Source organism: Labrus bergylta, chromosome 16 (assembly GCF_963930695.1).
Source record: "Labrus bergylta chromosome 16, fLabBer1.1, whole genome shotgun sequence".
NCBI lineage: Eukaryota > Metazoa > Chordata > Actinopteri > Labriformes > Labridae > Labrus > Labrus bergylta.
This window is the reverse complement of record NC_089210.1, coordinates 21,113,901-21,141,491: the sequence shown is the minus strand read 5'-3', so window position 1 is coordinate 21,141,491 and position 27,591 is coordinate 21,113,901. Positions and strand designations below refer to the sequence as shown.

Genomic DNA, 27,591 nt, shown 5'->3' with positions numbered 1-27,591 from the left:
GTGGATGATGTTTTTTTGTTTTTTTTCTTTCCAAAGCACAAGTCTAAAACAAAATGTGAAGACAAAAATGTAAATGTTGAACATCCTGTAACAAAAGCTGCTGTTGCTCTGTTTGCCTGGTTATAAATAATGTATCATCACCTCAAGTAGATGTTGTTTTTGCAATAAAAGGAAAGAATAACTTTTTCTTTTTGTTTTGTTTTCCAGAGTGAAATGAAAATCAAGGTCCTCGAGGCAAAGCACCAGGAGGAGAAATTGAGGCTGCAGCAGAGACACGATGCAGATGTGGAGAAAGTAGGTTGTAAATTCTCTACCAGCACTAGTTTCCATCTTTGGATGGATATTTAGCCATTTTGTAGTCTGAGTTTGTCGTGTAAAAGAGTCTTATTGATGTCACTTATTCCATGATTTGTAATGATGGTGGAGAAACAACATCACGGTGAAAAAGAAGAAAAATGTGCATTGAGAACTAATAGAAAACATCTAAATCTGGTAACTATTTATTGAATATTAATGACTTAACTTAAAATCTAAATGTTTGTCAGTGCTCTTTAAACAGCACTAGTGTTTTATTTATTCATTCATCTACAAAAGATTAGAGCCCAACTGATAATCGGCCAGGCGATAATATCGGCTTGATAGTAGCTTGATACGCTACTATCGGTATCGGCTAATTTTATCACAGATATGTGCCGATATTACAAGATTTATTCACCAATTTAGAAATCATTCATTTGAGTTTTGATTGTATTACACTAGCAGTTCTCTTTCACCAGCAAAGGGCGCTATATAGATTACAACAAGCATTGTCATCGTTGCACATACATGTGTGCATCACCTTTTCTTTCCAGTTGAGTCACCATCTTGTCTTCGTTATATTGATTATCTATGTTTGATAACTGCATTGGAGGAATAGACGCAATAAATGTGTTTATCTATATCAATCATTGAGCATAGATCAGAGCAAGATATCAGCCTGTTTATCGGTATCAGATTTTTTCTCTTCCTAATATCGGTTTATGTATCGGCCCCAAAACTCCCATATTGGTCGAGCGCTACATTAAATACTGAATGGTGCACAACCCCAGTCCTCCAGTGCTTTATTTGGCTGTGAAGAAGAAGAAACTACACTTAAAATATGTCTTCAGAATCCTCAAAATATAATCTTAAATATTGAAAATAAAACATAAATAAAGGTTCAAAGGACTAGATTATTTCTTCTCGGAGAGTTTGAAGGCCGATTTGTTAACTCGGGCGCTCACATAAACTAGTTAACCTGCATTACGATACCCATCATCGTCTCTTGATTCCATTTGCTGGCTAATGAAAAGGAAAGAAGCGAAGTCTCTCCTCTTCTCATCGCCCAATCCTGCAAATTAACAGCTCTTCAAAGGCCTCTTGTCAGCTGGTGAAAATGGCAGCAAAGCTGTTTTATTTCACACTAGGTGCCCATCAGTTAGGCTGCAGATCAAGCACCTGGGATCTGTCACGCTTCCTTTGCTGCCACACAGAAGCTTTTAATAAAACTGCTGGGAAAAAACACTCCAATTTTCTCTCCACTTGAAGGTGCCCATTGCTTCTTTGTTTGACAAGAGACAGAATGACAGCTAGCTCGCTCTCCCTCTCTTTAATTACATACAGATTGCGAGTTATGTCCGATTTAATTTCCTCCGAATTTTCCTCAGTTTTCACTCTTATATCTTCAAAGGGGAGTGATTCAGGGGTGCTCTTTGACGAGCCTGATGGAAGGTGGGCAAGCTAGCTTTAGTTTTAATTAGTCTCCTCATGAATTATGAATAGGCTGCCGAAAGGCTACTGGTCATTGTCCCGCTGCTTGAAATGGAGAAGGTAATGAGCGAACAGGCCTGAGTGTTGTATGCTAAATGCTGCGGATCAGTGCTGTGTGTACTGCTCAAATATTTAATGGCCTCAGGTGAAGGAGCATCGCTTCATCATCTTGTTATTCTTAACATGTAAATGACTTGAGATTAGCAGATGACCACCGTGTACTCAGAATGGTGATTCATAGCTGTTTTCAAACTCTACTGATTCTGTCTGCATACAGAACACACAGAGTTTGTAACTCAAGATGTCATAGTTTTTGTTTCTTTTTCAATTCTTTTTTTTGCGTTCTCCATTCACTGGTTTTGTTTAAAGTCATGTACAGCCATGTAGGATTCCCCCTGCATTAGGGCGTCTTATAAAAGCCTAAAATGGGCACCCTAAACACTGTCATTTCCCACCTTGTATGGCACTCTCCCTTGACCTTTCAGTCTGTCATCACCTTGCTGGGTGGACCCCTAAAAAGAGTACAATCTCTCCAGTGGTGAAATGGAAAAAAATTGGGCATCCCTAAATGTTCTGTGAACTTTGCTCCAGCTGCCCCATCCTCCTTTCATCTCCCCCATCCCATTCACAAAGAGGATGACAGGCTTGGTGACTAAGTGCACTTGAATAGAACAAAATGCGACACAGATGAAGTCTTTTGGGCTCTGGGACAGTCCTTCATGGAAAATCAGCGCTCTTTTCTTTCTGCCTTTTCAGCCAAAAAACATAACATCACCTGCTTTTGGACTTGTTTTGTTACCTTCTGTCTGATAAAAATGACAAAATCATCACCAGGTATGCTTAAAAAGAGGCTTTAACAACATTAATATTGGATAGTTTACCTTAAAAGCAGAGTGGATTTGGTTCTGTGGTATAAAAACAGTTGAATATGGATTCATCCTACAGAACATGAAAGGTTGGTTTTAACTATGGTATTAAAATAAACTGTTTTGCAAAAAGCACAGTGTGCCTGACAACGCATTTGGCTGAAGACTTTAGACTAACTGTATAACGTGCACATGTATAGACCCCTTATCTCAACATGGAGAGTGCTAGACTGTCGTTTAATACTTGAGATCCAACTCTCCATACTCTAATTTAACTAATGACTCACAGATGGCAGCAGCAAGCAGATGCAGTTACCTCATCACACCTCAGCACAGGTGTTCACTCAGATGCCATTTCACTCAGTTAGCCCATAGCCTCCTTAGGATTGAATAGACGTGTGGAAGATAAAGTCATGTCATGTCGGTCAGTGAATTATGTCTACAAAATGTTCAATGTACCTCTAATGGGACAAATACAGAAATGAAAGAGCTTTTTTGTTTTTGTTTAACGATACTAATAAAGGGCATAAGGCTTTTATGGCAGTGGGAAATATGTAACTAATAATCTAATTAAATCTTTTATCATTTAGAGAAAAAATTAAGTGTGTAGATTAGAATAAGTTTTTGACCATTCTTTTGTTTTCATGTAAACAAACATCTGTTCCTGTTTACGTTGAGAATATCTGGGGTTCCATATTTTCACACAAACGTTTTCTTAATCCATGAGGCCTTATAAATGTGCTACATATACGGTCTACTCGATAACAGCAACAATCATAATCTCGATTATTTCTGATTGTTATTGAGATCACGATTATAAAATACGATTACTCATTTATTTGACAACATCTGCATTTAGACATAACCACTCTTTAAACTGAAACGTTATGAACACATAAAAATAAATACATTCTAAAAAATAACTATGTTTTTGAGGTTGTGGTGATGTACTTTCAAAAAAAGTCTGGCCACGCCCCTGAGGGCAATTAAGCCTTTAAGGACCCTGAGCAATGATTCTGAACTTTCTTTTTGAACACATTTTAATTTACAGATCCTGGATTCACATCTGTGATATCTACTGCTGGGGCTAAAATGCTCTAAAAAGACACTTAAACATGAACCTATCATAATATAAGCAAGATTACCCCATTCTTCTTAGTATTAAAAAGGATGAATATTCTCATGTAGGTGTTCAAAATATCTCCCTTCTGCTCCCTAGATTCTTGATCGAAAGAATGGTGAGATTGAGGAGATGAAGAGCATGTACCGGGTCAAGCAGAGGGAATCGGAGGAGCTGATCCATAAGCTGGAGAAGAAAGGTGAGAAGTCTCAGGATTGCAGGGTTAACTGGAAGGATGTTTATACTCATGTCCCAGAACACTCAGCGTAGAGAGCCCAGAGAGATACAAGTCCACATGAGGCTGAACTGGTGCAGGCTGACGTTCTGCAGCTGTGTGCTCAATCTCAAATTTAATCACATTATCTATGTTTTCTCCTTTATGCTACGCATCCCCTTCCCTGCTTTTTTTGTCCTTTGTGCTCACATGTGTCTTCAAAGACACAAAAGAAAAGAACATAAACTTGACTAAGAGAGGTGCTACTGGCCATTCGATCGAGTCAGAATCGATATTGCCATTGATTTACTGACATGGGTCCATCTATGTTCACACCCTGGGGCAGAGCCTGACTGCTGTTTGTGTGTGTCTTTGTGCTCTCCCCGCAGTTCAAAGTGTGCTGCGGGAATCCCAGGTCATCTGCGAGAGCAAAGAGAAGCAGATTGCAGAGCTGAAGAAGATGTCTGATCAGGGCGCCGACTCCTTGAAAAACGAGTTGGAGAAGAAGGTATGAGGTAGAAGTTGAAGGGCTTGGACAGGCTGCAGCTCAACCCCCTTGCAAGCTGCCTTGAGCCACAGGAAGACTGTTTGATAGCATGAGACTGGCAGACTTAGCTGCAAGCAGACAGACCTGGCTATACTGCTGGAAAAATCTTTATTCTTTCATGCTGTTCTTAAGTTAGTGTGTGTTTTAGAGTGATGAAAAATTAATGCTCTCTGGCCTGGGTAAATTGTGTTTTAACTCCTGATAGCTTTAGCTTACCCTGCTGCTGGGGCTCAATACGTTCTTAATGAAATTTCTACTTAACTCTTTTGGGTCACTTAGCATGTGATGAGCAACCTTGTGGAAGATTTATTCCTCAGATGTAATAATGAAAAACCCTGCCTGGCTACATAAGGGATTGTTATTCCACATGAATGTGCAAGATATGACATGACTTAAAAAATACATTTACATGGAAGAAGAAAAAAATCAAAGCATGTCATGAAGATATAAGGGGTGGGGGAGAAAACTGTGACTGATATGTAGCTGTACCGTGCTGTTCCAGCTGCATGCCGCTGTGACAGAGATGGAGCAGGAGAAGTTTGAGTTGCAGAAGAAACACACTGAGAGCATCCAGGAGCTGCTGGAGGACACCAACCACAGGCTGGCTAAGATGGAGGCTGAGCACAACGCTCGGTCTCAGGCAACTGTGAGTACAGGAACAGACGGACGCCTGCTTGGAGGACCATAGCCTCTGTACACGGGGTGCACTCACTAACCACTAGGCTAACAGCGCCCCATATAGATATAAATTGAATACAAAGACAACAACACAGATACAATCATTACAGGGCTCATGTCTGCAGTGATTAAGACACAGAGAGACATGTGTTTGTATTTCCCAAACCAAGAGGAATACCTTGTGTCACTTCATGTGAGCTCAGTAAGAGTCATTATGATATCCTATTTTTAAAATGTCTCTACAGCATGGAGGTGGGAACATTATTAGAAATAAACATGATTTGTGCTTGTGGTAACTTGACTACGATTCGATTCTTAAAGCATCAGCACATTTGAAATTTGCATGCTAGCATATTGGCTTCTGCAACACTGCCGCTGCACATCATGTTTACTACTTAGCTCCTCAGTCTGTGATCATCACTTTCTCAAAAAAGGGAACGAGCACCAGTGCAGCTTTGGAAAGTTCATTCACCTGCTGTTAGGCAAAAATCGTTTTTTTTTCACCAGACACCATAATAAACCCAAAGAATAAACAGGATTCTTGGTTACCATATGAATGCTTTGTTGCATAAAGGTCCGGCCTTGTTGAACTAAAATGAAGGTGTACACATCTCTAACTCAAAAATGTGACCCACAGTTTGCAACTCCATGGCTCAAATGAAAGGAAATATCCTGTTACCTCTGGGTGAGAATGGCTCTCGTATCTTACATCTGTCATCTTCATGAAGGTCTTTGATCCAAGTGTGTATTAAATCCTTTTTGAGGCAATGGTTGTGCACACACACCTCCCCAAAGCAACAGTTTCTTTGATGTCACATGAAAGGACTTTTGGTTTTAAGTAGGATCGTGCACATTTCATTAGTGGGGATCATCAACACCAGAGGCCAGCAGAATGCGCTGCTTTAATAAACAGTATTGTTATCAGTATCAACATTCATGGGCTGTCATAGGTATCACACATACACACATATTGCTTCTGGCCTTAATCTGTCAGCAGGCCCGCATTTAAGAGGCATCAAACACTGGACAGTGCAGGGCCGCGGGTAAGACCCCTCTTTTAATAATTAAGGACAGACAAGGCCACAAAGGATGAAAAGAGCCTTCTGTCACTGTAAATTAGCTGCTCCCCTGCTAAGAGTTTAGGCTGACCCACACGCACACACTCACAATTGTGTTCAAAGTGGACTATATCTTAGGAAAGTTAATACGACGCCATTGTTTTAAGAGGTTTGTATCTCTCACTCCTCCAGGATCAGTGTTCTTCTTCTTTTATTGTGAAAAGGTCTGGCTGGCTCTCTTCACTTGTTGCTGTAAGTTTTACAAGTATAGTTTTACAAATAATAACAAGATATGGGTGGAGTTGACCCAGGAGGTACCACCAGACTAAGTAACCGAGTGTGTTCAGTAAACGGCCATGACTACTTCTCTGCCTACGATGAGGGGGAGATGTAGCTTCTGATAAAAGTTGAAATGTGGGACACGGTGTGAAAAGTTCACTCGGCTCACGTATAAAGAACGCGAGCCAAGACAAACTCAGATTGATGATTCATGTTTATTCAAAAATACTGATCTGGTATGGGCAACGGTGAAATGAAGAATGCTCATCTGCCCATCGCTACCTGGTTGTATTTCTATCCGACGCGCATCAAAGATCTCACAAGGGGCTTACAGATATGTCAGATGTTGTTATTTTTGGACGTTATCTATGCGGAGGGCAGAGAGGATAGAGTGACTGAGTAGGTGTTTGAAAATGAAGACAAGCCGATGTCTGACTGGGTATTGGACCAGAAACACTCTTTGACTGCAGTCCATGCATGTCCATATCCAAATGACTGATAATAGAGACATGATTAATGTTGTCTGATTGTTCCAGATGAGGTAGAAGAAATACGCCTTCATTTAAAGCACTTTGCTGATTGTTGAGGTTTTTTTAGTTTGTTGCGAGGAATAGGTTTAAAAGGTCTGAAATACTCTCCAGGTTTTGTATTTTAATGTACAGTATGAGCACCAAATAACTTAAATATTACAACAATATTACACTAGGTAGCCTAGTGGTTAGTGCCCGCACCCCATGTACAGAAACTATGGTCATCCAAGCTGACGGCCGGGGTTCAAATCCGACCTGTGGCTCCTTTTCCCCACTCTCTCTCTCTCTCTCTCTCTCTCTCTCTCTCTCTCTCTGATTTCTGACTCTATCCACTGTACTATCTCTAAATAAAGGCATCAAAAGGAGACATAGAGATGTGATGTCTTGATGAATAAGACAAACTACCTGTATAAACAATCGACAACAAACACATCCTCAATATTTTCCTCTCCATAATAACAAAGAATCTGTGTAGTTTAAAGTTGGGAATAAATTACAGATATCAGCTTAAGTAGGACATTATCTGTGGACAACTGAAAAATGATCATCTCGACTTATTTGTCATTTTATAACAGAAATTAAGTCTTACATTTTATATTTGAGTACAACCTCCTTTAATATCATATGGGAGAGTTACTGTAGTAAGGATGATACAAATAAAAGCATTCGTCCCCTCCAAAAGGGACCCAATTATGAGTAAATGTTTTTATTCATTTTCTTCTTATTGTTTTTTTTTCATATAAAAGACGAGCATGCATACACAGAGCCTGACAAGCTTCACTTCCTCGCATTATTTCTTACAAAAAAAAACATAAAAGCTCATCTATCAATGACTTAAAAGAAAAATGACATATTTCTTTCCCTCTTCAAAGAGTCTATCACTTCTCAGTTTCTGAAGGGAAGCTTATGTAGTCTGCTCTTCACACCTTGTAATTCTCCTTCTCAAACACCTAATTAGGGGATGTAATTTTCTCCCTCTGAGTGTGTCCAGGTGTGCTCGGTCCAGCCTCAGCCTGGAGAAAGGCTTTTTTCATCTCCTGCCAGAGAGCTAAGTGTCAGCACGCGTCCCAGCACAACACAGGCCCCTTGTTTCTTTCCTTAGCACTCTACACTGCTAACACAATGACAAAAATCTCTCTCACCAGCCTGACGCGGCACTGCTCTTATACATTTTTTTTTTTTTTTTTCAAAAAAACACCGCTCCCTCCTCACTCCACATCTTGTCATCGCCTGTCTCAGTCATCGACTAAATGGGCCAGCACACTCCTTCTTTAATCAGCACCCCGTCATCACCTTTATCAGGCTGCCCATGCTGCATTCCATACTGTCACACAAACACAAAGTCACGCATGGCAAGGGGCCGTGTTCAGAGTGGGCTTTTTCCATGAAATCAGGGCCTGCAGACCTTATCTTCATCAGATGGATTATTGTTTTTATAAGCCAATGGAGTATCATTAGCAGTGGCCAATATCCATTGTATGGATATTAATCACTGATTTTATTTCCTGATGTTCAAATACAGTAAAGTTTACACTCTCTTACTACCTTTCAACAACATTCATGGTGAAGGCGAGAAGTAACAAGGGCATAACAGGCGGTCTGAAGAGGGCTGACGACTTTTGTCCTTTGGACACTTCTGAGGTTTTCAGTCTTAATAAATGAGTTAATCCAAATGGGACACCTAAGGGAAATAGTAGCTTGGAGTTAAAGCACTAGAAACCTTACAGATGCAGACTGGGTCTTTGGTAAGTGATTGTTCAAGATAGTCTATTTTAAGTCCAAGAGTTGCTAATGCTTTGAAGTGAAGTACTTGAGACTTCAAAATAAATAAGTAATATAATGAAAGATAAAGTCAGAGAGGTGGGCCACTCCTTTGTAAATCACACTGCTATATTTGAACATTGAACTCTTCAGTATGGGAGCATGCACCTGACTTAGGTGTTTTTCTATAATAACACTTCAGGAGCAAACGATGCATGGGCTGGAGCAGCGGGTGAAGCAACAGTCGGTGGAGGTGGAGAAGGGCAACGTGCTGCGTCAGAAGGTGACACAGGAGAAGGCCCAGTTGGAGATCCACATTGCATCCATCAGTGCTGAACTGCAAGAGGCCAACAGAAGGTCTGTGAAAGAGTGAGCAATGACACGTGGAGAATTATCCTCATCTGCAGTTTTATACAATACAGTTTTATTTTGTTACGTAAATGTTTGATGCCGAGATACCCTTTAAATGTGTTAAGTCAAAACTTAACAGCTTTAATAATGTAGCTCTTTATTGGTGATGTTTAAATATCAAAACATCAGTATTTGTATTAACCATACTATGATGCTCTCAAATGCACACAGACTTCTTATTCTGCAGAGGGAGAAGGAGCAGCAAAGTGAGCAACACGAGCATGCTGTGCTGAAACTCCAAGCCAAACATGAGACTGACATGAGCCACTTGCACCAGGAGCATGCACTGTCTGCTGCTAAGGTCTGCAATCTGCATCAGCACAACACAGTCTACAAGCAGTCTAAATGTTGATTGACACCAAATTCAATCAGGCTCCAAATGAAACTGCGTTCTCTGTTCTCTCTTCCAGGCCTCTGAGGTGATCGAGGACTTAGAGAATTCTATAGCTCATTTTAAGCAGCAGCTCCTGGACAGTGAACATCGAAAACACCAACAAGTCAGGGTAGGAGTCAGGATTTTTTTTCCATGTGTAACTGTGCATACACACTTGTGTTTGCATGTAACGCATTAAGACCATATGGTATGCTTTTTTTATTTGTTTCAATGTAGCAAAACCAGCTTTGAAAGCTTGAAGTGATAGTGGACTTTTATTTCATGATGTGTCAAAGTGTCATCATTTCTACTTCCTCTCAGGATCAAGGGATAAAGTTTCAGCAGGAAAAAGATGAACTGCAGATCAACTGTGAGAAAAAGGTAGCGTGTTCTTTCTCCTTCAGGGAAATCTGAGCCACTGAGCTCCATAGCTTCTGTCGTTGCATTGAAACAGCCCTGGACAAAGTTATTACGGTCAAGTGGAGATCAAAGCCCTGGAGTCACATGTTCCTTTTGGTTCCCTTTTCTCTTAGATTTTATGTCTGGTCTAGTAAAATCTGAGCCATGATTAACAGGTAGATGTGGGGCTGGACGGAGAAGAAAGAGGAGGATTTATAATTTAGCAGAAGAGTTATCAAGGAAAGGAAGTTGAGAAAGAAAGTCGTAGGCTTATCCAGATAAACTTGGGTAAAAGAGGACATTCAAAGGGGGCATTTTTCTGTCTTAAGTAGGCGCTGTCAGTGCACCCAGGCCCGCATTTAATTGGTCCTTCACTCAGGTTTTTACTTTTGAGAGACCCTCATCAAAGCCATAGAGCAGCTGTAAACCATGAAGTGAGGAGACCATTGTTACTGATCTGAGCTGGACCAGATCAGTGAAGGCTAGACGTCTAAGGTGAAAAACGGGTTTTAAAGACCTGCTGCACCTGGGTCATCTTCAAAGCGCCACATTTAATATGTGCACTGGTGGCAGGCTGGCATACCCAGAGACGGGCCCCTCTGGTCGGATACACCTGCAAGAACTTAGCAGGTCTCTGTGCACTTTTATCAGGGTCAGTGACAATTTAAAGAAAGCTTCTCCAAAAGAAAGCCACCAGTTTAGTTAAGATGTCTTTGTGTTTACTCTTATTCAGTCGATTTTTATTTAATTTGTGCTTTCTTTCTTCATTCTGCAAGGTGACACGAGATGAAAACGGCTCACTCGTTTATTCTCCTCTTTTATTTCCCCTTGAAAGACTCCTCTTTCCACTCCTCAGGAGTGGTAAATGAAACACGTTCAGGAGGCCAGAGTACGGTATCTGGACATAAGAAGAGCCCATATGGCTGCCATAGATCCAGAGTGAGAGGCCCTCTATGCAGGCAGAGAGGCTCAGATGCTACTTTTGATGGGGTGATAGAGAGAAGAGACGTGAGCAGATGCTCAGGGTCACAGGCAGGAGAGTTTTGTTGAGTGATGCTTGATGGTGTCTGCTGTTGAACTCACTTACACTTCTCTCTCTCTCTCTCTCTCTCTCTCTCTCTCTCTCTCTCTCTCTCTCTCTCCCTGTCTCTCTCTCTCTCCCTCTCCCCCCCCCCCCCCTCTCTCGTTCTCCTCTCTTCCTCAGGTCTTGGTTATCCAGAGTGAAGCAGAGAGAGAGAGAACAGATGCTAAGAAGAAGATAGCTAAACTAGAAGATGCACTCAGGTACAGTGAGAAATAATACAAAAACATGCATGTTTTACCTTTTTCCCTACACATGTCTGCTGGGAGACTGCTGCCCTATAAATGATAGTATAACAGTCTTTGAGTATGTCATCCAATGTAAGGCAATGTAAAAGGCGTTTTATCTATAGAGCTTTACAGTAATTTAAATCTATTATGTTACTATAACAACAACAAGCTTGTAGCTTTTTCATGCATGCACAAAACTCTGGGATGAGCTGCATGTGTGAACGGAAAAGGATAAACATTTTCACCCAAACTATTTCCTGCCAGCCCCCTCGTAAGATTTGCGCAAGAAGTCAGGGTGAGCCCGTGTGTGAACGCAGGTCGTATACGTTTAAATTCTGCAACTTCTGCGTGACTGGTTTGATCTTCCTGTGCTTAGTGAAGAAGCGTTATACTCTTTTCTTCTCTTCAGAAACTGTCATCAATGCATTGGACTGTTACTCCATCCACTCTCTTGGATATGTTGTAAACACTATACTGAGACTCTCTCTCCTTTCCTCTACACCAAAACGTCTGAGTGTCAGACACCATCAGAAGTTCGGCAAACAAGTGTTTTTCAGATGTGTGCAACTGACAGCTTTTAGATATATTATTAGCTGTAATCCAGTCAGGGAGACTTCAGGTACGTGTTGTGTGTTTGTTTGCTTTTTAAGTACTGGTAATAATGATTGTAATCAGAGAATATCATAAAATCACAATACCAGAGGTAAATACAGCCTGGGGTTAGTAGAGGGGTATTAGGACAGATGTTCTGCTTTCTAACTGATTGTACTGAGATTCACCCGTTTGGTCACAAAGTTACCATATGTGATGTTAGCAGAACATTTCATTTCTAATTATCAGTATCAAACATTTGAGCCCTGACTTTTTGGCCTCAAACTTTAATAGAGAGTTGTTTACGTCTGCTGACTTTGATCATGGAAACAGTGTGCATGAATTCTGATTAAAGGTGGAGTTTGGCTTTAACAAGCCAACACTTGAACACGCTTTGATCTTCTTCTTCTTTTTTATAACTGTGCGTAGTACGGTTCAAGATGAGAGCCTGGAAACTCACAGATCAGAACTTCATGGGAGATAGGCGTTTGTGTCGTCTTGAAGGAAAGCATTACACTCAGAAGGTGTGTCTGATTGTATAAATTAAAGGAAAAGTTAAAGGAATGTTTAGCTGAAATATGTCAAAGCTGCACTAATCAATGTAAAATAAATAATATAAAGGGCTCGCTCCTCATGATGAACCCACAGATATGATCAACTTATCAACCCTTTAGTTCTCCCTAGCTCTGTTAAGCATTTTAGAGCTTTTCAGCATTTTGTTTTGATTCATTTTCATCCTGCTGGGCTCGAGCTTGCGTCTGCAATTCTTTGAAGGGAACAAATAAGAATCTACCGTCATCAACTATCTGGTGATTAGAGTATTTATCATCTAAAGAGCCAGATGTATCCATTAGAAGCTGATGGAGACAATATGTGGTTTAAATTCATCCGAAACTCTGACTAATATATACAGAATAGCTTTTTGTTTTCTGGATGTACACGTGCAAATGTTTGCTTCTGGCTTCTTTTAATAAGGTGTTAGAGTGCTGAAGTCTGAACTTTTTAACTAAAAAGTAGCAGCATTAATTATAGATCTGTAACGTCATGTGTGTAGGCCTTTATTATGGGCTGGCATTCAAAATCACATAACTATTTTACAAGGATGAAATCAGAAGTAAATGAAAGAGTCTGACTCTCTTGTCACATGAACACTCCTGAACATTTCTAGAAAATGTCTTGCGGACTGCCTCTGAAACCCTCCTGAGTTGGTTGTTTCACACGTCCCTCATAGTGGGAGATTATCTCTATCGGACGGGAGGGGTGAGGGAGGATCTCAGGAGGCACGGCATGATGGAAAAAAGAACAACATGAAAGTGGCAGACGATGAGGCTCCTCAGTCCAGTATATGACGTTATAATAGAACTTTCACCTTGATATCAATCCTATCTGTAGGTCAACACATTCACGAGGATAACATACTGGTGGACAGAAAACATCATGAAGCAGTTTATTTCCATGTTTGGAGATCACACCAGTCATGTGCATGAAATCTATTTTTGTGCATTGGTCGCAGGAGATAAACGTCACCACACTCTCTTGCTCATTTGCGGTGAATTTTCCTGAATCTTTCCTGAATATTAGACGTTCTCACATCCATTCACCCAGACTTCATGAGGAATATTTATCATGCGGGAGAAAGTCCAGGTAAATTCAGTTTGAAAACTTTGTCTTGCTTGCGTTTACACATGCAGCTCAGCCTGAAAACTTCAGGAAGTCTTCAAGTGTGGAAGCACTTTGAGAAATACCTCAACTCAAAATGCTCAAGCTGCAGATGCTGACTGAACTAATCCTTTGCACTTGTATTCACATGAACTCCTCTAGGAGTACAGACCCACCACCACCTTAGCTTCCTTCTCTCACCCCTGAGCTCCATTACTCCCTTCCCTGCAGAACTACTCGGGCACACTCAGCCTAGACTTCAGCCAATCAGTCATCCAGCCACTCAGTACATTCCACTGAGTAATTAATCCCATACTGGACCACATCACTTGGTCTCAGGCAGATTACAGTTTCCCTGGTAAGACTACAATGTGTCCTCCAGGATTTTGCCACATTTCCAGTCTGTAGTTTGACTCTACTCTTTTGGAACAGGTACTGTTTTGTTTCTGTTAACAACAGTGTTGGATAGTTCCTATTTCTTTTTTCTGTTACTTTTGACAAGCAGCCACTAATTGGTTGGTGAGAAATTCAAAACAGAAAAATTCTTTGTACTTCTATTTCATGAGACAAGTTCGTAGGGGATCAAACTCTCGCACACTAACTTGCAAACAAACATTTATTGGCAAGGTTTTAGTAGAAAACCTTCAACTAGGGAGACTTGTCACAATGCTGTCACAATTCTGTGGTGATGACTTATTGTTGAATGAATTTTTGAGGTTCACTTTGGCAGCAAACACATTTAAGTACATTTATTTAAAGTTCTTGCTGGCTACACAATGCAGTTGTTTCTCACAGTTGTGCCATGGTGCTCAGTTAAGAACCCGGCCTTTCAGTGAGCGTCTACACTCGCAGTAGAAAAACAAAGTAGAACAAAAATACTTTTTCAGTTCTAAGTGAGTGCAGTCGAGTAAAGCCAACACGGATCTATGTGGAAAACGTGGCTGTAAGCTCAGCTGCCATTCAACATTCTCAACAACAGCTCCGGTTCCAGACATCCACAGCCCAGGCCAGTCACAGTGCCATCAGCCTCTCGAGAGGTTTTTCAACTGTTTGTGGATTAAACAGAATGGGTTGAGAGGGGCTGTAGTTGCTTCATTCTTGGGTCCTCATCAGTGCCCCCAAGGCACTTTCTGCATTAGCCAAACACTCCTTAAGTGGCCTCTAAAAACAGGGATGAATCTTTTTTTCTTTTTGCAAACAGGAGATTGTATTAAGCTGTAGGGAATGGCTTTCATTACTGCTCCTTTGTGTTTCTGTTAATGTGAAACAGCATAAAAACATATTTCTGAGTTTTAAGGCGTTTAGTATTCAGAGTAAAGATGCAAAAGGACATTGATGGTTGCGCCTGCTTATTGTTTGTGCTTGTCATTGTGAGCCCGGCGACAGAGGACGACGCTTACACACAGCAGACAGATCCGTTTATGCATAAATTATCCTTGTTGTTAGTATCAGTAACGAGCCAGTCATTCCCTCGTTTAGTGTTAAACACTGAGAAACGGCAAGTGGCCCATCGGGCTCTCGGCTAATTAAGTACTCAGGCTCAACACACACACACACACACACACACACACACACACTAAGCAGTCTGATGTTTTCTACCTGCCTGCTGTCGTGACAACACTGACGGCCTTTAAAGGCGATCCAGGAGAACTTCAAAGTCAAAGCAAGACCGCACGTAGGTGTGTGTGTGTGAAGATGGGAGGATGGATGATGAAATTAAATAAGTTGAACTGCTCAAAATGCCTTCCATGTGTCAGATCCTGAGAGGTGTGTGCACCGTTTTATGATGTGTATTTTATCTGTGTTTGTTGATCATTCTAGCATTTAAAAGTATATCAACACAGACTTATTAATGTCTGCTTTCACGTTTAGAATTTCAGCATCTTCTTTGCATAAGTGCGACAACTGATGACGAAGAAATGTGTTGGCATATAGGATTGTAAAGCGTATATAGCTGTGAAGTACAACCTTTCCTTTCCTATAGTTTACACCCACTCTTTCTATCCTGTATGAAAGAAAACCACGCTGTCCTGCCATGCAAATAAGCATTGCTACGTCAATTTGTGTTCCAGCTCGGTGTTTCTATAGCAACAACAACAGAAAGCACTACAAAGCTGTGCGGAGAACAAGTTTCTCTCCTCTTCTTTCATCCCAACGTGCCTCAGATCATTATGGGGCATTAGCATAGAGATGGAGAGATGCACCACAGAGGGGGGAGGGGGGACAGGGAGCGGGAGAGAGAGAGAGAGGGAGAGATGGAGCTCATCTGGGGAACAGCTTGCCTGCTCTGGCAGCAGTGACCTCCGAATCACAATTCTAAAAACATCAGAAAATCACCTGAATGTTTAAAGAAGGGAAAAAGGAAAACAGCTGGTCTATTTCTCGACCATGGTATTCCTCTCCATATGAAGGAGCTGCCTTTTTTTTTTCCCCCACTCTCCTCTCCGTACCTCTAGTCCTTCTTTTTGGCTGCTTGGCACCCAGCTGGCTTATCAAAACCATGTGCCTGCTGAGGTGTGGTGCGAGCTGTCTGTGTCTCAGCTGTAACTTGTGCTCAGTTTGATCGCTTACAGTTCAGAGAGGCAGCGTTGACTTTAGGCAGCTGGAGGGAAAGTGTGCTCGCCTTTTCTAGAGGCTACACACTGGTTTTGTCGGTGCATGTCCAAAACCTGCGCACACACTCGTGCCGTCAAGGATGTGATGTGTCGTGTTGTGTAGAGAGAACTGTTTTCTTCAGTCATACTCCTCTTCATCCCTAATTTAAAGTTTCTTTCCTCCATTGTTTCATTTTCTTTACACAACACATCACCAAGCTGCCGTTTGCTTTGTTCGTCATTGTCTCTTTATTCTTTCAGCATGCATGCACACATGCTTGCATGAGATACTGCCCCTCTACTCTTAAAGGTGTAGGATGCATCCAGTACGTTCTTTCATGTTATGTGTGTGTGTGTTTGTGTTTGTGTGCACATGCAAACCTTACATCCATGTGTGTGTGTCTTTGAAGTAATCTTATCTTTCTCAGCATTCCTCTCCCATGACAGAAGGGATGGAAAGGGGAAGCAGGGATGGTGGTCCAGAGAGGGACCACCAGAGGTATCGGAGCAGAGGGCTTTGCAGCCTGCAACCCCCAGTTAGTGTTTAAGGGTGCTGGAGCAGGTGGAGGTATGGATCTTGAATATTGAAAAGCTTCACCAGGGCTCGATATTCACTCCCATGGCAACTGCACTGAGAGGGGAGGATGGAGATGGGTTAAGCGCCGGTTCGATACCACAGACCTGACTAAAGGAATATTGTAAAGAGCTCTTTATCTGGGTCCTATAGGCACGGCTCTCTATGTTAAAGGTCATCTACATTCTCAGATACTATTGCAATGTACAATATCATAATGAATGTATTAAACACTTATTTTAAGCATGGCTTCTAATTAAAAATGTTCTTTATAAATAGTGATAAATGCTTTCAAAACCCACAAAAAACAAGAAGAAAAGATGTTTGTTAATTCAGATTAGTTTAGAGTCTAGTGTCACTGCAAGGATGTCTGATTGAGCACAGCCAGGCAGTGTTTCTCTGCTCTTTTTGAATATTGCATTGATAGATAATGAGGCATATTAAAGTTTCTTGTCATATCTGATCATTGCACATCTCATTTAATTTGCCCCTGATTGAGATCATGACATGTTCATGATGTAATAGTCTTAAACGCCTTGCCTCGCCTATGCATTTATCATGCATAACCTCATTTGACATTTTTTACATTAAGCTTGCTCACTTACAAACATGCTGTGGCAGTGTGAATAAGAATTGAAGCTGGATGAGTAAATTAAATTCACCGACACATCTCAATCTCTTAAGATTGCCTTCCAGCTTCGGTTGTTTCGTTCAAATCCTTCCAGCTGTATTTTCCATTGTGTAATGTTGGAGATATGTAAATACAGTATGTTGACTTTGGGGACTCATGGCTAGTTGATTTAGCATATCATGCTGCAGTCTGCATAATTCATGAAGCCAAATAGCATCTAATTGACAACCAAGGCAGGAAAAACCCTGTTCTCAACCATGTCATGAGTAAACTCTCCTGTCCTGTCCTGTCCTCTCCTCTCCTCTCCTCTCCCCTCCCCTGTCCTCTCCTGTCCTCTCCTCTCCTCTCCTCTCCTGCGTCTCTTCATTATAGTGGACTACAAACTTCTTCTATTAAATTATGAAATAACTCCTTAGTTCTTCCCTAAACTCCAGATCCATTTAAAAGTATGTGATGGACTGTATGTTCTATCCCACCCACATGTTTATCCGCCCACATAGTGGTGCTGTCAGCGTGCTGGGCTGCACCAGAATCCTCTTCATCCGTCTCTTTCCTTAGAGTGTACATTTGGCTGTGATACACAAACTAATGCGAGGGAAAGTCACTGGTTTCATCCCCAGCGTTGATGGGAGTGCATGAGCTTTAAAGGAAACCGTTTGTGTGGAGGAATTGAAATGTCATCCGCCAATGCTTGAGCAAGGAACTAAGCCCTTTTCCCTCCTGCAGCATGCAGCAAACAGGGGCTAAAGCTAGTCTTGAACTTTCTTTAAAAGGACTCTATGAAGCGCTGCAACCAACAATTAATTCCATCATGTGTTTAATATACCAGTTACTTGATAGATTTTTTTATTTAAAATGTCAGAAATTGTAACCTTGTCTTGGACACCCTGCTGGCCTGGTTTTTTGGCCAAAAGTTCAAAGCCTAAAAATGTTAAAATAACTTTCATGGAAGTCTTAGGAACCCAGAAAATATTCTCAGTTTGAAGATATTTTTTGTCATTTCTGCTTAAGAAAGTTTACAGTCAGCTTTAATGGTCACATATCGCATATAAACAAAATATATTAAACATGTTTTTCTAACACTAATATGTGTCCCTAGCCTGTTTAATCCCCCAATTATGAATAAAATACATCCTCTCCTTCTTTTGCCTGCTCCACTTTTTCAGAAAATGTGTCCTCAAACAGGCCGCTTGGAGATCATCCCTTCATGACATTACAAAGGGCAGTAATCCCCTCCCCCAGGTGGGTGACACTCCCACAGCTAGGTGTTTGTTCTGCCCTGAGTCTGCCTTCTCACCGTAAACAATAGGACATGGAGCAAGAAAGCCTGAGCCACATCTCCTTCCAGAGAGGGGGCGCGGTCAGACACAGCTCATTTACATTTAAAGCTACAGACACAGAAACAGCCTGTTCTGAGCAGGGCTGAAATAGAGGGGTTTATAGATATGATCAAATACAGGACCAGAGTGGATTTAGAACAAGAAAATTCACAGACATGTTTTTGGGGAGCTCTGAGCCTTATTTAAAGTGGTTGAAAAAGAGGAAAGTATGTGACCTTTAAAGCCACAAGGCTGGTAAAATACTGAAAAGTACAAACAAGTACAGGGAGGTGGTTATATTTCTACGCTCACTTGTAGTGACACTACTGAGGCAATTACCCAAAAGACTGGTGTGTACTGATGCTGATGCTGAGGTGTGATAGTAATGACTCATCGTTCCTGCGTATACTCTGTGGCCATTTTATGCCACATCCTGATGTCAAATTATAAACAGGCCACATGTGTAGGCAGTTTTAAAGCCTTCAAGCTCAATGATTTTGTTTTCTTCTCTCTCACTCTCTCTGTCTATTTAACTCTCTCTGTCTTTAATATTTTGTTGCCCTTGTGCAATCTCTCTTTATTTGTGGTCTGTCTCCTATTCTGCGTCTGTTTTCTGTCTTTTATTATTTTCTCTCCCTTTTCTCTTTTTTCTCTGGGGATGCGGATGAAAACCAAGTCTGTTTTATTTTCTCTTCAGAGGGCGCCGAATATCTCAGTTTTTTTTTTGCATTTTCTCTCTCTCTTTTTCTGTGCTCCCTCTTTCTTTCTTTTCCAGGCCCCCTTTGATGTGTCTGTGGATTCGTTATCATTCCGTTCGGATGAGCTCACAGACGCTGATGCGCGGGCACTCGTGTGCACTCGCGCGCGCGCACACACACACCACGTTGCTCAAACACACCCTCGCTCTCTTGTCTTCTTAGACTAGAAGCGAGCGTGCATTCTAGTCCGTTTGTCAGTCTTTTCCATGCACTGTTCCACCCACATAACAGCCCATACAAACCTTAAATACTCCGCTTACATGACAAGAATATTTGCATAAGCAATTACAATGGGCTCTTTGTGTACTACCTTTAATGTGTACTCTTGAGTGAAATGCACGTGTATGTTACTGTTTATATACAGTGAGTCGCCACAGCAGGCACGTGGCATTGTGTGGTCAGGGCAGTCCGGAAAACGCCGGCATCCCTCCTGTCTGCCAGGCGGCTGGATGGCGGAAGCTCCCTCACCCTCTGCAGAACAAACACTCCTCTCCCTCTCTTCCTCCCCTTTAAACAGCCCTTTAGGATTGAGGGATGAGAGGACTTCCTCTTAAGAGAAGGCACATCTTTAATTTGAGCCTCCTCTCCTTCCACTTTTCTGACCAGAGATCCATTTAAAGCCAACCGGCCGCCCTGGAGCTGGCACCCCTCTCTTTCCTCTACCCTCTTGTGTTTCTCCCTGCCAGGCCTCCCTGACTCTTTTTCTCTGTCCTCTCATCTCACCCTCATTGCTCTGTTATTGATGGTGACACACAGTCTACTGCTCCAGTGACCACACGCAGTCACTCGCAGAAATACACAGAAGCACAGCTATTCTCAGAGGAAGGTGCCATGTGTTCACCTGCTCTCCCCACTGTTAGAGTATAATATGTTTCAGTCTGTCAAATACTTGAAGTTCGCTTCAGTGACTTTTTTTGGCGTTTCCTCTGAGGTGTAGACCCAGCAGCCAGCTCAGACTTAGTCATAGAGCATTTCCTTGAGTAGAGTTGTCAGTCACACGCAGACTTTGGGACTGTAGCTCATGAACAAAGGCCCCTATACACACGCACGTGCACTCCAACGCCTCTCAAGCGAGACACACACCCAATTCATTTCTGCTCTGCCTTAGAAGTTTAAAAAACTTTCTATTTCTGTGACATCCTCTTTTCCATCTTCCTCACTCTTTTTTCGTCTTTCTTTCCTCTTTTTTTTTTTTCCCACCCCATCTTAGTCTCTCCACACATCCTTTGTGTCTGTCGGAGCCCGGAAGGCAGTCATGCAACGAGACTGATTAATAATTACAGAGTACACAAAATTGGGAGAGAGAGAGAGAGAAAAAACAATTTCTTTGGCGTTTGATGTCCGACATGAGAGAGACCAAAATTACAAAGAGACAGAACACTGTAAAGAGAAGAGAAAGCTTGCACATTCCTTTTTCAATCCTCTGCCTCTGCTCTTTGCTTTTTTTTGTCTCCTCTTTTCATTTTGCTGTTTTTATCTCCTCTGTCTGTCTTTCTGTTTCCATTGTTTTTCCATTCATTGTTCTATCTTTATAAACCCTTCAAGATATTGTTCTGACTATGAGAAGTGATTTATCAGTGTTCAAAAATGCAAACTTTATAAATATGTGTGTGCAGGATTAGACTATAGCTTACTCTATACAGTTCTTCTATATGTGTGTGTGTTAATGATCCTTACCCTTGGGATGAATTTATGAACACACACAAACACACACACACACACGCTGAGTCCTCCAGCTTTTTGAAATACAGTTAAATGCGCCAAGTGCCCTCGTCCTCCTCCCGTGGTGTGTGTGTGTTGTCATTTTGTAATAGCTGCACTTCTAATTGGTCTAAAGTCTTACCCACTGGCCAAGAAGTAATTATTTCCTCCACAGGGAATAATCATCCAAACAGAAATTCACAAGTTGCCAGAAAAGACATACTTAAAATGAAAAAGAAAACTCTGCTAAGACAGTCATCCTCTCTCTCCTCCGTTGTCATCTTTGTGCATTAATCAGTAGAAGAAGAACCCCTGCAGCAGAGAACTGCTGAGCAGATGTATCTCTGCTGCACAGAGGAATCTGCTTCAGCTGGTGTTTCAGGTCAAAGGTGAACAGTTTTTATGAAAATGTAACACCATTTTTCAGCAGCTAATCAAACATGCACTACTTATGCAAAACAAGCACAAGAGAATAAAAACTTGTTCTTACTTTGAAGGGTTTTAGTAAAAAGTTGGTAATTTCACAGCTGTGCAAAGAAGCTGTTTGTGTTGAAGCATTTATGACAAAACTAGGATGATTATTTAATACGAGTTTAATGAGTAAATCAACCAAGTGCAGGATGAGATATTAACCTTTATGTTTTCAAAGAAATGGCACACTCCAAAATATTGTGAGGAAAACTTAATAAATTCCTGTCCGTAATCGCCCGGCTTTAGAAACAACAAACAATGATGATAATGGTAATATTTTCCAAATTATGAAGCGAATTCAAGCAACATTTTCTTCTTTTAAACCTAATCTGTTATGAATGTCATATGACAAGTGTTGAATAGTAGATCAAATCTGGCAAATGTTAGCAAGTTTTGGTATGTTGTATGAAATTCACACTGTGTGTGACTTGATAGAGTTTCATCATCAGTCATAATAAGGAGCACTTTTTGTTTCCCTGATATTTGTTTGTTCTTGCCAGTCGCCTAAAAGAATCATGGTAAATGAGGAAGGTGAACCTCGAATCAAATAACATGCTGTTAAAGTGTCTTTGCCTGAACTACACATCCTTTATAGAGAAATAAGATTAATGACATGATCGCTATCTGACTTTGAATCTCACAATGCAAATCCTGAGGTTTGTTTACAAAAACAACACCTCCGTACTCGTCCTTCTCTTCCAGTGCTGTCGATCTTATCCATACTCTATCCATCCATCCTGACATGTGCTCCTGTCCCCCTACATACACATAAACCCACAAACCCTCCGTGGGCTGGATTTGACAGCTGATTGGTACGGCTGTTTATGAATTTGTGGCTGGTTCCTCTCACCTGGGCACTGACAGCTCTCGGTATCTGCTGTCCCTCTTCGTTTACCCGTCATCCTGCAGCTCTCTGACCTGACATCTAGCATCAGTTGCAGCAGTGTGAACCTATGTTGAAGACACACACACACACACACACACACACACACACACACACACACACACACACACACACACACACACACACACACACACACACACACACATACAAACAAAGGTTATTCAAGGTGACAGTGTAGAATTCTATGCTAAAAAGATCCTATTTTCTCCCCTCTTCACACTACTCTTTAAATCAAAAGAACATGACAAAAATAAGAAATGTTATCAAATGATTCTCAAGTATTTTTTGCCGTCTATTTTCAGATATCAGCACAATTAAGTGGAAAACAAATCATGCTCTGAGTTCAGCTTGCTTCTATATCCGTCTTTGTATTTCTTCTCTTTCTTTTTCATCCAACATGAAAGCCCTTCGTAACGACTGTTTTGGAAATTTTAATACAAAGATAACTTTCTGAACAAAGAATGTCTGGATTTCTGGTCTTTTTATGGCTTAATTTACTTATTCTATGTGTGTGCGTGTGTGTGTTTGGTTTTGAAGAGAGATGGAGAGCCAGCTGGACCGAGCCAGGGAGAGCCAAAGGCAGCAGATCCAGCAGGCTGATATCGCACTGGAGCAGTTCAAGAGGCAGGTGGAGCTCAGTTCGGAGAAGGCATATGTGGACATGAAACTCCAGGTCTGATTACACGCACACGTACACACAAATATTTAGGATAAAATAAAAGAATCTGAAGAAATCCCTTCATGCAGACCACAAGGCACAAAAACAATGGTTGGATGTCCGTGCACTTCGGGCTCTGCACAAAAACAGAAACGATTCTGTAGTTGACATCACCGGGCTCAGACAGGAACACTTCCAGAATCCATTGTGTGTGAACACATATCATCACTACATTCACAAACTCAAACTCAAACTCAAACTGTACCATGCATATTGGAAACCATATATTTACCAGATCCAGAAATATTGGCGCCTACTCTGGTTCAGGGCTCATTTAAAGTGGACTGAGGCAAAGTGGAAAACTGTCCTGAGTTCAACACTTGTCCTGACAAGTCCAAATTTGACTCTCTGTTTCAAAATAATGGACGCTGTGTCCTCTGGGCTGCAGAGGAGAGGGACCATCGGGCTTGTTATCACCACCCAGTTCAAAAGCAGGCATCTGTGATGGGGATGCAATATCGCACATGGCATCTGCAGATAACCTGCACATTTGTGCATAATATAAATGCATATATTGTCCTATAAGGCTGAATTATATGTTCAAGTTTTGGAACAACCTATGCTGCAAAATCAACAACTTCTTGCTCAGGGAAGGCCTTACTTATTTTAACAAGACAATGCCAACCCACATTCTACAGGTTATACAGCAGCATGCCTCTGTAGTACAAGAGTCCGGGTGATCAACTGCAATTGAGACTTATCATCCTTTGTGAAAATATTTGGTGCATTATTAACGTAAAATAGTCAAAAAGTAGTCCTGAAACTGTTGAACAGCTGAAATTCTACATCAAGCAAGAATGATCAAACATTCCACTTTGGAGGTTTCGTGAACATGTCTTCGTTGGTTCCCAAAACACAAATTGTATACGAAGAAGAGGAGAAGAGTGGTAAACCTGACCCTGTCTGGAATTTTTTTGAACGTGTTGCTGGCATCAAAATTGAAATTTTAATCTAATTTTCCCAAAATGTATTGTCTTTGTAGTACTATTTACAGAAAAAATATAGGGTTTCAATGTTTTGCAAATCATCCCATTCTGTTTTTGATTTACATTTTACACATTGTCCCAACACTTAAGGGTTGTATGTAAGCAAAACAAAAAAACCAGCAGTTTCCATGCACACCTGTTTTCTATTATTTGTATGCATACTGTATATTCAATGAGTCACTCTCTGATAATCATGCATGTGCTGCATATTAGCTCATTTTTGGTCTCCTGTTGTGTGCGTTTAAACAGATACATATTTGCACTTTTACCCTCACCCTCTCACATTTTCACCATTGGGAGAGTGAGCGTTTTGACAGGCAGTAACCAAGACAATGCAGCAGCACACACGCATATGCACACATATTTCGAAGTTGCAGAAACACAGCCTGACCGCAGATGCAACAGGGCGCCATGCTGGCTGCGCTTGAATTCTTCTGACCTTATGACATTCCGTCTCTGTCTCTCTCTCTTCCTCCTCATCTGCTCCTATACTGAAAAATGTATAAGTGAGAACCCAGAACATCATCCTCCCGAGGCTATTTCCAATCTGTAACTCATTCCAAATGAATGCAATGAGTTATAATACTGCTCATTAAGCAGGTGCACACATTTCTCTGCGATCATATGTTGACCTCACTTCCTTGTGGTGGGCGCGGCGTGGGATGCCCAGGTTTGCATGGAGAACAGGTCACATGCATTAAGCAGCCAGACTAATTAGTACGTCAGGCCAGCCTCACGATCAGCACTCAGCTCTGCGTGGGCTGCTGCTCATTGGAAGAGTTTCCAATCGATGCTGTCTTACAAGTCAGTTTGGCTATAGGCATTTTTGTGAAGCCTCTGCCACCTGTACTGTGAGTGTGCTGTATCGACAGCGCAGAGAGAGGCCCTGAATGTTTTAAAGGGCTGCATTTTAAGGAGATTAGCAAGTTTTAGTCGCTGATTAGTGAAGTTTGGCTAAAGTGAAGAAAGTGAGAGTCCGTGTGGGAGGTGAATTTATGCACGCATGTTTGTGGGCACACACAGCATCTTTATTCCCCCACAGTCAATTCAAAATGTTTTTCATTTGCATGGCATGCACTTAAAACTTAAAGAAAAGCAGAGACAGAAACCAAAAAACAACAAAGGAACTAATACAAACGAAATACAGGTCTTTTATATTAAAACCTTTAAAGTGGCCTTCACAAATTTCTGGAAGGAAACTTTGATTTGATTTCTAGGAGTACAAGGTTACATGTTTTTGGGGAGGGGGTTTGGGGTGGGAGGGGGGTGATATCGTCATCACTTCATGCTTAGAAAATGTCTGTTTTGCCATACTATCTCCTCCTACTCCTTTCTCCTGTTCTCATCCTCCCATCTCGTGCTCCATGCTTCTCGTGCTCATGCTTCTTTCCCTCTGAGCCCCTGGCATCCCGGTCCCCAATCTGACTTTATCCTCAGCCCACATAAAAGCCACAGGAGAGAGGAGCAGCCTCTTCTCTATCCCTGTCATTCGCTCTCCGTCTTCCCCTCTCGTCACTCCGTCACGTTCTCCCGCTCCAGCTTTAATGTTGAAGAAGGAACTTCAAAAGAAGTTTTGTACTCCTTCTCCCCCTCCCCTATCCTTCCATCTTTCCTCTCATCATCTCTTTCCTCTCTGTCTGCTCATGGTGTTGTATCTAAGTGGATTATCTGTATCACTCTCTTCCTCTCTTCTGTCTTTCTCTCATTTTGAAACCAGCATCCCACTTTCAGGCTGCACTTAAAGGAAAGAGTCTGCCCTATTTGGCTTGTGAAAAAAAGAAGCACCATACAGAATCAAATCTCTGTTGCGTGCAGTTCAAAGGAGGCATCAGCATTTTAAAAAGGATTAATCAAAACAAATTTAGCATTTCCTGAGCGTCACACACAGCAAAGGCGAGATACAGAAGCATTTCAGTGAATTACATGTCCAATTGTGGTGATTATTATCATCTGAACAGAAAAAAACAAAAGTAGAAGACTGTGGAAGACATATTTTTTACAGAATACAAACACGGTCTCACAGATGAAGTAACTCGACTACTTTGTCTTACCTAACTCTTTTTTTAAGAGTCCTTGAGCTGCAGTTATTTGCACCTGTGAATATGTAATGTCAACTACTGCTATTACATATTTCATAGCTATTGTAATATTCCACTTTGATGAATAAGTGAATGCATTGATGTGCTGTAGTAACGTGGCGTTATAATAAGTTCCTAACATGTTGATTATATTTCTTCCCGATGGCGCCTCATTAATTTGCAATTAAAAGAAAATGTTAACAGCAGCATCACTCTGCCGCAGATGAAAGCTTTTGTTTTGTAAGTTCTGCACGTATTAACAATGCATGCATGCACTAGAACTACTGAAATATACAGAGCAGGATTTTATTCGAAAGTTTATGTCCTAAGTCAAAGAAAAATGTAGATTTAGGAAATATTATGAATAGTTTTTAAATCACAGGTGGATTCAGGGGTCTGTGGTAAAGAGCCTCTTCTCACAGTGGAAATTTGCTCAGTAAACAGACATAGGGATCGAAACCTGGTTCTATTAAAGACCCTGTTCCTCATTCTTCAAAACCACTTCATGTAAGTTTGAGCTTATTTGACCGCGTCACTGGAGCACAAACATACTGTACATTAATTATATAAAAAAGTGAATCAAATTTAATTGTCAGCCAACAAGCACATTAGCATTGTGAATCAAATCAAACCACATGCAGCACCTTCAACCCTCTGTGGGTTGGAAGAACTCTGTAGCTGAAAATATGAATCCAACGTTCAAATCCATGCTGACATCAGCAGGATGAAGACCAGGTAGCTGAGGTTACATTATAATGTGTTTAACGTAAGGCCATCAGTATTAACGTATTACTCTCTAAGCGATTGAGGTCAGTATTAATTCATCCATTTATTTTTTTGTCACATTCTATTTTGTCCCTTTATGTGCACCGTAGCAACGCACTGACAGCACTGACAGCATCTTCCTGTAACCACAGAGATGTAGTAGACGGACACCTCTGGGCCTTTGAAGGGCTCATTTCACTTAAAAAATAAACTCCCGCACAGGCGGTCATTCCCCACTCTCTCTATCCCTGATTTCCGACTGTCCACTTTCCCATCTTTTCAGTGGAGCCATAAAAAGCCTGAAAGGAAATCTTTAAAAACTCCTAGACAGCTCAGTAAACTCTACCTCGTGTCATCAAACATTTCCCTTTTTTACCGTCCTCTTTTCGATCTGTTACAAGCTCCCTTCTTACGTGGTTAAGTTAATAGTGTACCCCTCGGTCTATCACAAGATCCTAATTTTCTTTAAAAATAAAAGCTTGTTTGTTTCTAAATAGGAATTAAAGT

General features: G+C 41.2%; 1 protein-coding gene across 5 annotated transcripts in view; it reads left to right on the top strand.

The window, feature by feature from the left end:
- The window catches only part of cep112 (centrosomal protein 112), a 105,091-nt gene that overhangs the window by 23,033 nt on the left and 54,467 nt on the right, over positions 1 to 27,591 (top strand). For 4 of the 5 annotated variants that reach the window (XM_029277793.2, XM_065964985.1, XM_029277792.2 and 1 more), the window contains 10 exons: positions 208 to 294; positions 3,874 to 3,973; positions 4,378 to 4,496; positions 5,038 to 5,181; positions 9,044 to 9,210; positions 9,424 to 9,553; positions 9,663 to 9,755; positions 9,947 to 10,006; positions 11,229 to 11,308; positions 23,075 to 23,210. In XM_029277793.2, coding sequence (XP_029133626.1) covers positions 208 to 294; positions 3,874 to 3,973; positions 4,378 to 4,496; positions 5,038 to 5,181; positions 9,044 to 9,210; positions 9,424 to 9,553; positions 9,663 to 9,755; positions 9,947 to 10,006; positions 11,229 to 11,308; positions 23,075 to 23,210 — 1,116 coding nt within the window. The remainder of the gene's footprint in view (positions 1 to 207; positions 295 to 3,873; positions 3,974 to 4,377; positions 4,497 to 5,037; positions 5,182 to 9,043; positions 9,211 to 9,423; positions 9,554 to 9,662; positions 9,756 to 9,946; positions 10,007 to 11,228; positions 11,309 to 23,074; positions 23,211 to 27,591) is intronic. The other variant, XM_020636259.3, reaches the window with a different exon arrangement.